The sequence below is a fragment of the Grus americana genome, chromosome 33 (assembly GCF_028858705.1).
Source record: "Grus americana isolate bGruAme1 chromosome 33, bGruAme1.mat, whole genome shotgun sequence".
Lineage (NCBI taxonomy): Eukaryota > Metazoa > Chordata > Aves > Gruiformes > Gruidae > Grus > Grus americana.
The window spans coordinates 226,595-237,972 of NC_072884.1; the positions used below are offsets into that span (position 1 = coordinate 226,595).

The 11,378-nt window shown below is 54.9% G+C and overlaps 1 protein-coding gene across 2 annotated transcripts; it reads right to left on the reverse strand.

Moving 5' to 3' along the window:
- Nucleotides 1-4,200: 4,200 nt before the first annotated feature.
- LOC129198570 (guanylate-binding protein 1-like) lies at nt 4,201-11,156 on the reverse strand. 2 transcript variants are annotated; one of them, XM_054807990.1, is made up of 9 exons: nt 11,007-11,156; nt 8,729-8,940; nt 8,511-8,638; nt 7,961-8,070; nt 7,442-7,644; nt 7,082-7,324; nt 6,497-6,777; nt 5,744-5,956; nt 4,201-5,618 (listed from the first exon to the last, which is right to left on the reverse strand). In XM_054807990.1, the coding sequence occupies exons 1-9, from the start codon at nt 11,132-11,134 to the stop codon at nt 5,436-5,438; spliced, it is 1,701 nt and encodes a 566-aa protein (XP_054663965.1). In that variant the 5' UTR covers nt 11,135-11,156; the 3' UTR covers nt 4,201-5,435. The 2 variants fall into 2 exon arrangements, with proteins under 2 accessions (XP_054663965.1, XP_054663966.1); XM_054807991.1 differs by lacking the exon at nt 11,007-11,156 and adding an exon at nt 10,506-10,806.
- Nucleotides 11,157-11,378: the final 222 nt, after the last annotated feature.

An 11,378-nucleotide genomic window follows, 5' to 3' on the forward strand; every position in this document is an offset into this window, starting at 1 on the left:
ATCTCTTCAGCAGACTATCTGGACACATGGCCCTTCCCATGGCTCTCCAGATCTCCCCCTCCCCTTGCTCTTTGATCATTCAGATAGATACCTCCAAACTATCTGGTTGTTGCTTTGAGCTTCAGGCAGTTACAAACTTGTCCCATCTCTGAGAAGTCGAGCTAACTCTTGAGCCAACTCCTTAATTATGTTCATATCTATCCTTTCCTATTCTTGTACGGATATCCCCAGTAGAAGGTGGACCTCTCATTAGATGCAGCTTGGACTTGGCATACAGCTGAGGAGAGTTTTTTAAAGCTTATTAAATTGCATCATGTGTAACTTTTGGGTTTTGGCAATGAGGAGAAGTCCTCCTGTGCCTGTGTGCAGCCAGTTCTCTGAGGAAAGCAGGTGGGAATTGGTGCCAAGGAGCTGTAACCTCCAGCTGCAGACTTCAGTGGAGAAGTCTGATGTGAGGACAAAGTGATGCCAGGCCCAGGGGGTCCGATCAAAGAAATGGTGGGGCTGGGGAGGTGAGGAGCAAGGGTGTCCCTAGAGTATCTGGCCTCAAGGGACTGCTTTTCCTAACTGCCCGTATCTGCTTAGGTGACCTTCAGGATCAATAGCAATTAGAGAATGCTGCTATCACTTCTTCTGTAAATAAATAAATTTAAAAAAAATAAAATTTACCTTGAAAAAGTAAAAAGCCTTTTATCTTAAAAGCTCATTGAAGTCTTCCTCTCCAATTAGCCATAGAAGTCTTGAAGTCTTGAAGAAAATCATGGGAAAAGACACCTGAGGGCTTTCTGCCTTGTAATGAGCCCCATGGGGTATTTGGTGCTGAGTGCACGGATCTGCAATGCTGAGAAGAGATTGCACAAACTGCTCAAGGAGTCAAAGTCAGAAGCAAACGCTGAAGTTTCTTGGAGTATTAATGGGCCGCACTGAGGGCCATCACCAACACAGGTTCCCCACGGACTTGTTAGAGCAGAAAATTGGAGGCAGTGATGACAGGCAGGCAAAGGCAAAGGCAAAGGCAAAGTGCTGGTGGCTCCGATGCTGCGTAAAGACTTGATGTGTTTTACCAAGCCAAATGCCAAGCCCTGACCACAGCCCCTCAGAAGAGAGATCCTGCCCATCATGTGAGACTCAGAGCTCTTCATGGGACATAGGGGGTGTGATGCTGAGTGAAGGGCAACAATATGACACCTCCTAGCCTGCATGGGGATGTGCAAGGAGGCAACATGGCCTCAGTGCCAGGAGGACAATGTGTCTCCCCATAGGCCTTGGTGGCAGAGACATCAGCCATAGCCAAGGGGACAAAGACCTCAGTTCTGTCAGGGCCTTTCAGCCTTGCCAACCCCTTTAGCCATCTCCTCCACTGGCTGTCCTACACTGTCCCATGCCTGCACCTCTTTCCCTGCAGGCTGTAGACATCCAACACACTTCCCCATCTTGTTCTAAACTTGGTAATTCCCTACCTTTACTGACATCTTTCCATCAAGGGCTGTTCCTTCAAACACAAAATCATGGGCTAACACAGACTTCCTCTAAGTGACCTGTTGCACCAAAGTACTACCCTCCTTCAAGAGACATTTCAGTCTCTTCATGTCCATCTGGACATCCAAAACTGCAGTTTCTTTTTTTCCTTTCCCATGCTCTTACCCATTACTAAATAACCATGCAATCATCTCTGGAAGTAAACTTCAAGCTTTCTCAAGCTACTACTATACTTTCCTGAGCCTCCACTTCACCAGGCCAACGAAGCCCCCATCTCTCAGCCTTTGCACACCTGGTCCCTAACCCCATCTTGGCAGACCTCGTATTGACCCACTCCAGTTCCTCCCCACTCCTCCAGAGCAGGGAGCCCCACACTAGGACACTATTCCAGTGCTGAGTCCATGGAGGGATGATCATAGAATCATAGAATCATAGAACGGTTTGGGTTGGAAGGGACCTTAAAGATCATCTAGTTCCAACCCCCCCGATGCAGGCAGGGACACCCTCCACTGGACCACATTGCCCAAAGCCTCATCCAACCTGGCCTTAAACACTTCCAGGCATGGGGCCTCCACAACCTCTCTGGGCAACCTGTTCCAGTGCCTCACCACCCTCACAGGAAAGAATTTCTTTCTAACATCTAATCTCAATCGACGCTCCTTCACCTTAAACCCATTACCCCTTGTCCTGTCACTGCACTCCCCAATAAACAGTCCCTCACCATCTTTCCTGTAGGCCCCTTCAGGTACTGGAAGGCCACAATTAGATCTCCCTGGAGCCGCCTTTTCTCCAGGCTGAACAATCCCAACTCTCTCAGCCTGTCCTCACAAGAGAGGTGCTCCAGCCCTCCCATCAGCTTCGTGGCCTCCTCTGGACTCTCTCCAACAGCTCCATGTCTCTCCTGTACTGGGGCCCCCAGAGATGGATGCAGGACTCCAGGTGGGGTCTCACCAGAGCGGAGTAGAGGGGCAGGATCACCTCCCTTGGCCTGCTGGTCACACCTCTTTTGATGCAGCCCAGGACACGGTTGGCTTTCTGGGCTGCAAGCGCACACTGCGGGCTCATGTTGAGCTTCTCATCAATCAATCAACACCCCCAAGTCCTTCTCCTCAGGGCTGCTTTCAATCCATTCTCCACCCAGCCTGTAGTCATGCTTGGGATTGGGCTGACCCACGTGCAGGACCTTGCACTTGGCCTTGTTGAACTTCATGGGGTTTGCACGGGCCCACCTCTCCAGCCTGTCAAGGTCCCTCTGGATGCCATCCCTTCCCTCCAGCGTGTCGACCACACCACACAGCTTGGTGTCGTCAGCAAACTTGCTGAGGGTGCACTTGATCCCACTGTCCATGTCGCCAACAAAGATGTTGAACAGTGCCGGTCCCAGTACCGACCCCTGAGGAACACCACTCGTCACCGCTCTCCACTTGGACATTGAGCCATTGACCACAACCCTTTGAGTGCGACCGTCCAGACAATTCCTTATCCACCGAGTGGTCCATCCATTGAATCCATGTCTCTCCAATTTAGAGACAAGGATGTTGTGCGGGACAGCGTCAAATGCCTTGCACAAGCCCAGGCAGATGATGTCAGTTGCCCTTCCCTTATCCACCAACGCTGTAACCCCATCATAGAAGGCCACCAAGTTTGTCAGGCACGATTTGCCCTTAGTGAAGCCATGTTGGCTGTCACCAATCACCTCCTTATTTTCCATGTGCCTGAGCATAGTCTCCAGAAGGGTCTGCTCCATAATCTTGCCAGGCACAGAGATGAGACTGACCGGCCTGTAGTTCCCTGGCTCTTCCTTTTTTCCCCTTCTTAAAAATGGGGGTTATGTTCCCCCTCTTCCAGTCGGCAGGAACTTCGCCAGACTGCCAGGATTTCTCAAATATGATGGACAGTGGCCTGGACACTTCGTCTGCCAGTTCCCTCAAGACCTGCGGATGCAACTCATCAGGTCCCATGGACTTGTGCACCTTCAGGTTCCTCAAATATTCTCGAACCTGATCTTCTCCTGCAGCGGGCGGTTCTGCATTCTCCCAGTCCCTGCCTTCTGTGACCTGGGCAGTGTGGCTCAAGCATTTGCCAGTGAAGACTGAGGCAAAGAAGTCGTTGAGTACCTCAGCCTTCTCCATACCCTGGGTAACCAGGTCACCCGTTTCATTCCGGTTTGGGCCCCTCAGTACAAGAAGGACATTGAGGTGCTGGAGCGTGTCCAGAGAAGAGCAACAAAGAAGTGGTGAAGGGACTGGAGCACAAGTCTTCTGAGGAGCGGCTGAGGGAAGTGGGGTTGTTTAGTCTGGAGAAGAGGAGGCTGAGGATCGCTCTCTACAACTCCCTGAAGGGAGGTAGTAGTGAGGTGGCTGTTGAGCAGGGGCTGTGCTCTGCAGACCTTCCTCAGTCACATGCAGACCTCTACTGCAGGGTTGGAGTGCCCACACAGCAGGAAAGTCATTGCAGGGGCGAGTGACACTGGGGTGAGTGCCATTGGACCAGCCCCTCTGTCCATAAAGAACTCAAAACCCTCTGCACCTTCACATTATTGGAACGGTCAGTGTCCCTGCTGCTTCTCATGGTGCAGCTGAAAAGTTAATTCCCTGTAGGGAAGAGGGAAACCCCTTTGGCCATGAGTGTTGTGGGTCAACCCTCATACACAGCTAAGCCCCACACGGCTTGGGGATGGAGGAGCGAGTGGGAAAGGTAAAATGAGATAGCTCCTGGGTCGACATGAAGACAGTTTAATAAGAAAAAGAAAAGCTGCATTTGCAAAGTAAACTAAGGAATTCCTTCAGCACTTCCCATCGCAGGCAGGTGCTCAGCCATCTCCAGGAAAGCAGGGCTTCGTCCCGCGCAAAGGTTACTTGGGAAGAGAACCGCCATCACGGCAGACATCCCCCCTTCCTCCTGCTTTCCCCAGCTTTTATTGCTTCAGCAGAGTGCCATATGGTCTGGGATATCGCTTCGGTGCCCTCCCAACTTCTTGCCCACCTCCAGCCTCCTCGCCGGTGGGTGAGAAACAGAAAAGGGCCTGATGCTGTGCAGCCTCTGATCAGCAGCAGCTACAGCACGGGGGCGTTACCAACAAATCCAAAACACAGAACCACAGCGGCATCTGAGGAGAACATTGACTCTATCCCGGCCAAACCCAGGCCAATGGGACACACACACCTCCCAGGAACCCCCTACAGCCATCTCCTGCTCTGTCACCCCAGACACCCTTGGGAAGGGGCACTTGGGCGTCTCTTGCTCTGAAAAAAGGGAAGGGGGAGCAGCATGGAGATGGGGTGAGCGAGCGCAGAGCGGAACATCCCTGTGGGGAGAACTTCCCGACAGCTTCAAAGTGAGAAGAGTCTTGCTAAGGAGCAGGGTGGGAATAGCTACATAGCAGAGGATGGCTTTCACCCACTGCTCCCTGGGTCACGGGCTCGCTCCTGCTGGGTCACTCTGCCCAGGACCGAGACCAAGCAAAGCAGGTAGTGCTCACTATGTGGATTCCTGGTTTGTTCACAACCTCCGTGCTTCTTCATGCTGCTGCAGTAAAGGTGACCCTAGGATATCAGCTAGCGGGCTCAAAGCTCTCTCGGGCATGTTTCCCATGGCCCTGGTGAGGAGGTCTCCAGAAGAGGTGGGTTACATCCCCCACTGACGTGTTCTGAGCATGGCAAAATGCTGCCAGACCTGCCTGCTGGCATTATGGCCTTTCTGTGCCCCAGCCCACCCTGGCTTTCGATGTTCCCCGTGCCTTCAGATGCAGTGAGGGACCAGGTGCTCTGCGAGGGAGGAGGAGAACATCTTCTCCTGGAGGAGACATGCGCGAAAGCACTAGGTAGCGCGGTACAGGTGAACGTGGAGGTCACTTCCACACTCTAAGGCAAGCATCTTGCAGGAAAGGCTCCTGAATTTTAACAGAATTGTGCGTGGAGGCAATACGCACCTCTCTCACTTTGTTACTACAGGGGTTATGCAAAAAATCTCAATATTCTGACAAAGGGAACTCTAGAGAATGTCAAGCTTAACACTATAGATAGAAGAATCTCTTTCTTCCTCCTGCCACTGCTCTCCTGCTCAGCTCGGTCTATGTTGAGGATGATGTTGGCCAGAAGCTCTCTGCTTCGGAGGAACTCCTGCAGGACAGCATCAGCCTGTAGGACCACAGGCAGAAGAGGAGTCAAGAGGAGAAACAGCAGCTGGGGAGAAATGGTTTCTTGGGGGAAGGGGCTGGGACATGGAGCCTCCCCCCTCGAAGGGGAGCTGCTCTTCTTCCTACCTTCACCCCCTTGCCAGGCAGCTGCTGATACTTCTCCACCCTTGCCTGCTGGTCGTCTTTGAACAGCTGGTAACCCCCCGACGCAAAGTAGACACCACCACAGATTCGTTCCTCCATGTCCTTGAAGAGGTCCTTGAGGGCAGCCTGGCACTTGTCACGGGATGCCTGCTCGTTGTCCTCGCAGAACTTCACCTTGATCGCCTCTACCTGGCGCTGTCCAGAAAGACGCAGAGGGAAGGCATCAGCCCAGGCTGAGCTGCATCCACCGCCCTCATTGTAGGCAAAAATCAAGGCAGGTGGACATGGGAGCTGAGATCTCCGGTCTGTGGGGTAATCAGCTGGGAGGTGACACCCACGGACACGTCTGGACCAAGGTGCACAGGAGCGGAGAGCACGACAGGGTCCACAAAACACAGGCACAAGAATTAGTCAGCAGGACAGGGGAAGCGTGGGAGGCTCCAGGCTTCCGGCCAGGGCAGAGACACGTCTGGGCTGCAGCAAGACGGGGGCCAGGGCTGAGCTTTGTGCCCGTTGCAGCACAGCTTTGAACCTAGGCAGAAGACGTGGTGCAGCAGGGACAAGTGCTGAGCGTGAGAGCAGGCGTTGGGACTGAGTCTCCTCTGGAGAGGGCACAGCAGTGTCCTCTGGCAGGAGGCAGGGAGACCCCCATCCCCCAGGACCATGCTATCTCCCCAAACCCAAGGGGATGATGGTGTCCTTGGGGTAATCCTGCCCGCGTTGGGGACCACCTACCATGAGATCTTCCCGGAAGGCGGAGACGCCATCCTCTAATGCCCGTGCCGTGAACAGGTCCAGTGTCTCCCGCTCACACTGGCCGTGCAGCTCCAGCAGCTCCTCGGCAGTCTCCGTCGGCAGCTTCGCCCGCTGCGCCATCAGACGCTGGTACAACGCCACAGCCTCTTTCACCGCCGCTGCGTTCTCAATCTTTGCCAGGGCGAGCACTGCGCTCTCCAGGCATGGCACTGCCCCGCTCCGGATGGTCTCCACGTAGGTCGCTGCCAGTTTCCCCAGCACTGCCGAGGAGGACCAAGGATGAGAGAGAGATCTGCAGCCTGAATAGAACGCAGCCTCCCGTTCGGCCCTGGGTCCTGCCATATCCCTGCTGCCTCCCTGCCAGACTCTTCCTCACCTTCTTCTCCTAACTCTTTCCCACCCCGCCTGCCACACCCAGAAGCTCCAAATCCAGAGGCAGGGACAGCAGCCAGCAGAGAAGCTCGCCTTTTGCCCACCTGCATCGTTTGACTCTACATCTGATCCTTCTCCAGACACGGTCCCAAGAGCTGCTGGCCACCCAGCCCTCTGGACAGCAGTACTCACAGTTCCCTGTTATGACGTGGCCACCAGGGATGGTCTTAAGTGCAGACGTTTCCCAGACGTGGCTGCAGAATTTCTCCACCTGCTGCTGGAATTCAGGATCGATCTCATCATCCTCAAGCTCCTCCAAGCGGACCAGGTCCCTCTTTCTGGCCGGTTGGTCAAAAACAAAGCACTTGCGACGCGGAAAGAACTGGCGGATGCATTCCCGGGGCTGGTTGTAGCGTTGGGTCTCCGGGCTGCTACCTGTGGGGTAAGAGGACATGAAGCAAGTTCACCGGGCCTGGGCTGCTGTTGAATTACACCGCAGCGCTGCTGGCTCTGGGGCTGGACGTCTCCAGCAGCACAGCACCATCCCCTTACCAGCCTTTAACTTCAGTGCGTTCTCCAAGTATTCGTCCTCAGAGATTTCCTCCCCATCCAGCTCCAGCTGCAGGGTGAAATCCCGGACAGCCCAGATGAAAGTCGGGAGGAAGAGGACAATTTTTTCGGAATCCTCCGGTTCATCTTCACTCGCCTTGGGTGCTGCTTTCAACTTGACATGCCCAGCCAGCTTCATCGCATAGCTAGGGAGCTGGCTAAGGAAACAGGGACATCAGCTCTGAATGCAGGGGCATCGCCATCCTGCAACCACTCAGCACTCGACGGGGCAGAGGGGAGACTCTGCAGGGACGGAGAACAGCCTGGAACCACCAGAAAGAGGAGGGAGAAAAGCCCTCAGCCCTGCGGTCCACAACACGGGGACTCCTGAGGCCTCAAAGCACATCACTGGGCACCACCAGAAGGTTCTGCAGCTGTCTGAGGAACCGGGATTTGTCAACCCCTAGCCCACCACACAGGGAGAGGAGGGCATCCCTGGTGCTGCTGTCCCACCAAGGATACTGGAGCTGGTCCATGGCTTGCTGGTCAATGGTGCCTTTGCTGTTGTAGATCAGGGTGCTGGAGAGCAGGACGGCCAGCACAAAGATCCAGGTGTCGTTCTTGCTGTCGCCCTGCAACAACAACCCTTGGCTCTTATCAAGACGACTCCCCAAGTATGAGCAAAGCCCCAGATCCCCGGACCCCGAATGCCCCTCACCAACCGGCCATGGCAAGACCAGGTTTTGGAGAGACTCGCCCCCATGCCATCACCGTGTCTCTCTGTAGCTGGGCTTATCCTCCACTCTTAACTCGCAAGGTCCCGCAGACCTCTATCAAAGTGCTCCCTGAGCTCCTCGTTCCTGTTCTGCTGCTCTCTTCCAGAAAAGCAGAGCGATGTGGCAACTCGTCCACCCCGACCTCCTTTCCCATGGCCTCTGGCTCTTCCCAGCACACAGGCTGAAGGCCGCCGTAGGCGGTGGGAGCACTTTGACCCTGGTCACCATGGCTGGGCCCTCAAGAGCTTCCACAAAGTGCTGGGAATGCACAAAGGGAGCTTCTGCTTCTTCCACACCTTCTCCACATCACCCAGTCCTTCGGTGTCCAGCAGCACCAGGGTGTGTTCAGGTTGGCAGGGGTGAGGTACACACCACATCCAGATACCTTTGGTGTGGGACTGCACGCCGGAGCCCAGGGAGAAACCTATGGCAGGACACAAGGGTCTCAACCGTGTTAAGTACCGAGCAGGAAAACCCCGGTACCTTGGCCACGCAGGCCTGGGACCTCCCTCACCTTTCCTCTGACCAGCCAGCCTGTTCATGAGGTAGGACTTGCCCGTGCGGTACAGCCCTGTGATGGCCACCACCACCACCGGCTGGGTGATCTCTGACAGCACCTGCAGGGCTTCCTGATGGACCGCCAGCCCCTTCGTCTGGCTGTTCTCAATCAGGCAGACAGGCTCCGGCATGCGGATGTCGGATGCCATCGCTGACAGCAAACACAGCCTGCAAAGGAGACGGTGAGATGGGCTGGTCAACACGGTGGGGACAGCCCACAGTCCAAACAGGGACAGTCATTGTCATTCTACTTCATTTTTCCAAGCCAATTGTGCTTTGCACCAAATTGCTTCCGCCACGCCTCCTCTTTTTGCCCCTTGCGAGCCGTGCTCTGAAGATGATGACGAGACTTAGAAGAGGCGCACAGCCCCTTCTCGTTGGCCTCACGACAGAAAGAGATCGACTCCTGAAAGCCCCGTGGCACAGTGGAAGTGCTCGGCATTCTTTCCTGAAGTTTGCTCAGTGATGCCAATGGAAACCGTTGCTCACCACCAACTGACCAATGCCCAGCCCTGAGCAGCAGCAGCCCCTGCCGCAAACTCCCCTCTAGTTTTATTGCTGAGCATCACGTCATAGGGGTGATGTCAGCCATCCCGGCCGTGTCCCCTCCCACCTCCTTGCCCACCCCCAGCCTGCTCGCTGACCGGGTGGTGTGAGAAGCGGAAAACCCCTTGACTCTGTAAGCATTGCTCAGCAGAAAGGAAAATATCTGTAGATTATCAACACCGCTGTCAGCACAAATCCAAAGCGCAGCCCCATACAAACCGTGAAGAAAATTAACTCTGTCCCAGCCAAAACCAGCGCAGGCTGCACCAGAAGTTGGGAGGGGACACAGCCAGGACAGCTGACCCCAGCTGACCATTTTGCTTTGTTTGCACACGCGGCTTTTGCTTCACCTATTAAACTGTCTTCATCTCAACGCACAAATTTCTCACTCTTACCCTTCCGATTCTCTCCCCCATCCCGCCGGGATGCGTGGGGCCGAGCTGCCGGCCGGGGTTAAACCACGACAAGCCCCAGCCATCACCCCACCTCTGCCAGGTACCAGTAAAGCCCACGGACGTGGAGGCAGCACAATGGCTCATCCCACGCCCGCACCCCGAAGCTGCCCCACTGCAACCTGCCGGACCCCCTGGGACTCACTCCAGCGATGGCCAGCTCCACGGACGCTGCCCACCTCTGGGCTTTGAGCCCTTTCTGAGGACCTCACGAGCCCTGCCTTCTGCCAGGAACACCAAGGGGATTGCCACTGGGGGACAAGAGGCTGCCCCTCACGTCTCGGGCATTCCAGCACAGCAGGGAGGAGACGAAAGGTCAGGGCATGGGCTCCAAGCTGAGGCAAGTCCCAACTTGCATGCAAAGCCATGGGGGGTTGAGCACAGGCTCCCAGCCACCCATTCCCCTTGCTCCATCCCAGAGCCCGAGCAGAGCTTGGCACCTCGTCCCCCTCCCGCCTGGCGGGGTTCCTTTCGCTTGTTGGGGTCCCTGTCACTTGCTGGGGTCCCTTTCGCTTGTTGGGGTCCCTTTCGCTTGCTGGGGTCCCTGTCGCTTGTTGGGGTCCCTGTCACTTGTTGGGGTCCCTGTCGCTTGCTGAGGTCCCTGTCACTTGTTGGGGTCCCTGTCGCTTGCTGGGGTCCCTGTCGCTTGCTGGGGTCAGAAGGAATCATCCCGCAGCCCCAGTGCCCAGAGCTGCTCGCGTGGGATGGGGAGGAGGGATTACGGAAGGGACTCACCGTTGTCTTCGTCACCTGCCCTGGGCTGAAACAGCTTTGCTGCAGCCTGAGTCCTGCCCTGCCTTTTATCCTGTGCCCTTAGCCACAACCACCTCCCCTCCTGTTCTGGGAAATAGGTGTGAGAGAGCAAAAGTGAAAGTCAGGAACTGGGAGGGAGGAGGAAATCCCTATCAGAGGTCCCGTCCCACTCGGTGGGTGAGGGTGAGGTTAACTCTTTAATTCTCTGCACGGTAGTCAGGAGTAACAGCAATTACTCGAGAGGTTCAAACAAATCACAACTTTTCTTAAAACTCAGCAGAACTACGAAAGATAACAGCTTGGCAAAAGTTATAACAATACTTGAAGCTCAGCGGAACCACGAAAGATAGCGGCTTAGCAAAACTTGTGATGATGTTATCCTAACGTGCCCAAAACAAAGTTAGAGGGAGAGAGAGTGGTGGAGAGGGAGAGAGAGAGAGAAAGAGAAAGAGAAAGGGAAGAAAAGAAAAAAGATATCCCCACCCTTGGATGCAGAGATGTTTTCTTCTCGTAGTTGTAGTCCCAGGGTGGCGACTACGCACCGGAAACCAATACTTCCCCTTTATAGAAGAAACCGATACTTCCCCTTTATAGAACCCAAAGTCGCCCATAGGTGGGGTCTGCCACCACTGAGCAGACGCAGTACGTGCTCGGGAATGTTCCAGAAATGGACCCCAGCCAGCAGCTCAGCATGAAAAGAGGCAGCAGGGAAACAGCGACGGTTTAATAAGCAAAGGAACAAGAAAAAAACCAAGCGAAGCAAAAGCCAAACTCGGCGTGGGCAGGGACAAGAGTGAAGGCGGCCAAAGCCCCTCACATCCAAGAGCAGCCCGCAGGACGCGCAAGCGACCAGGA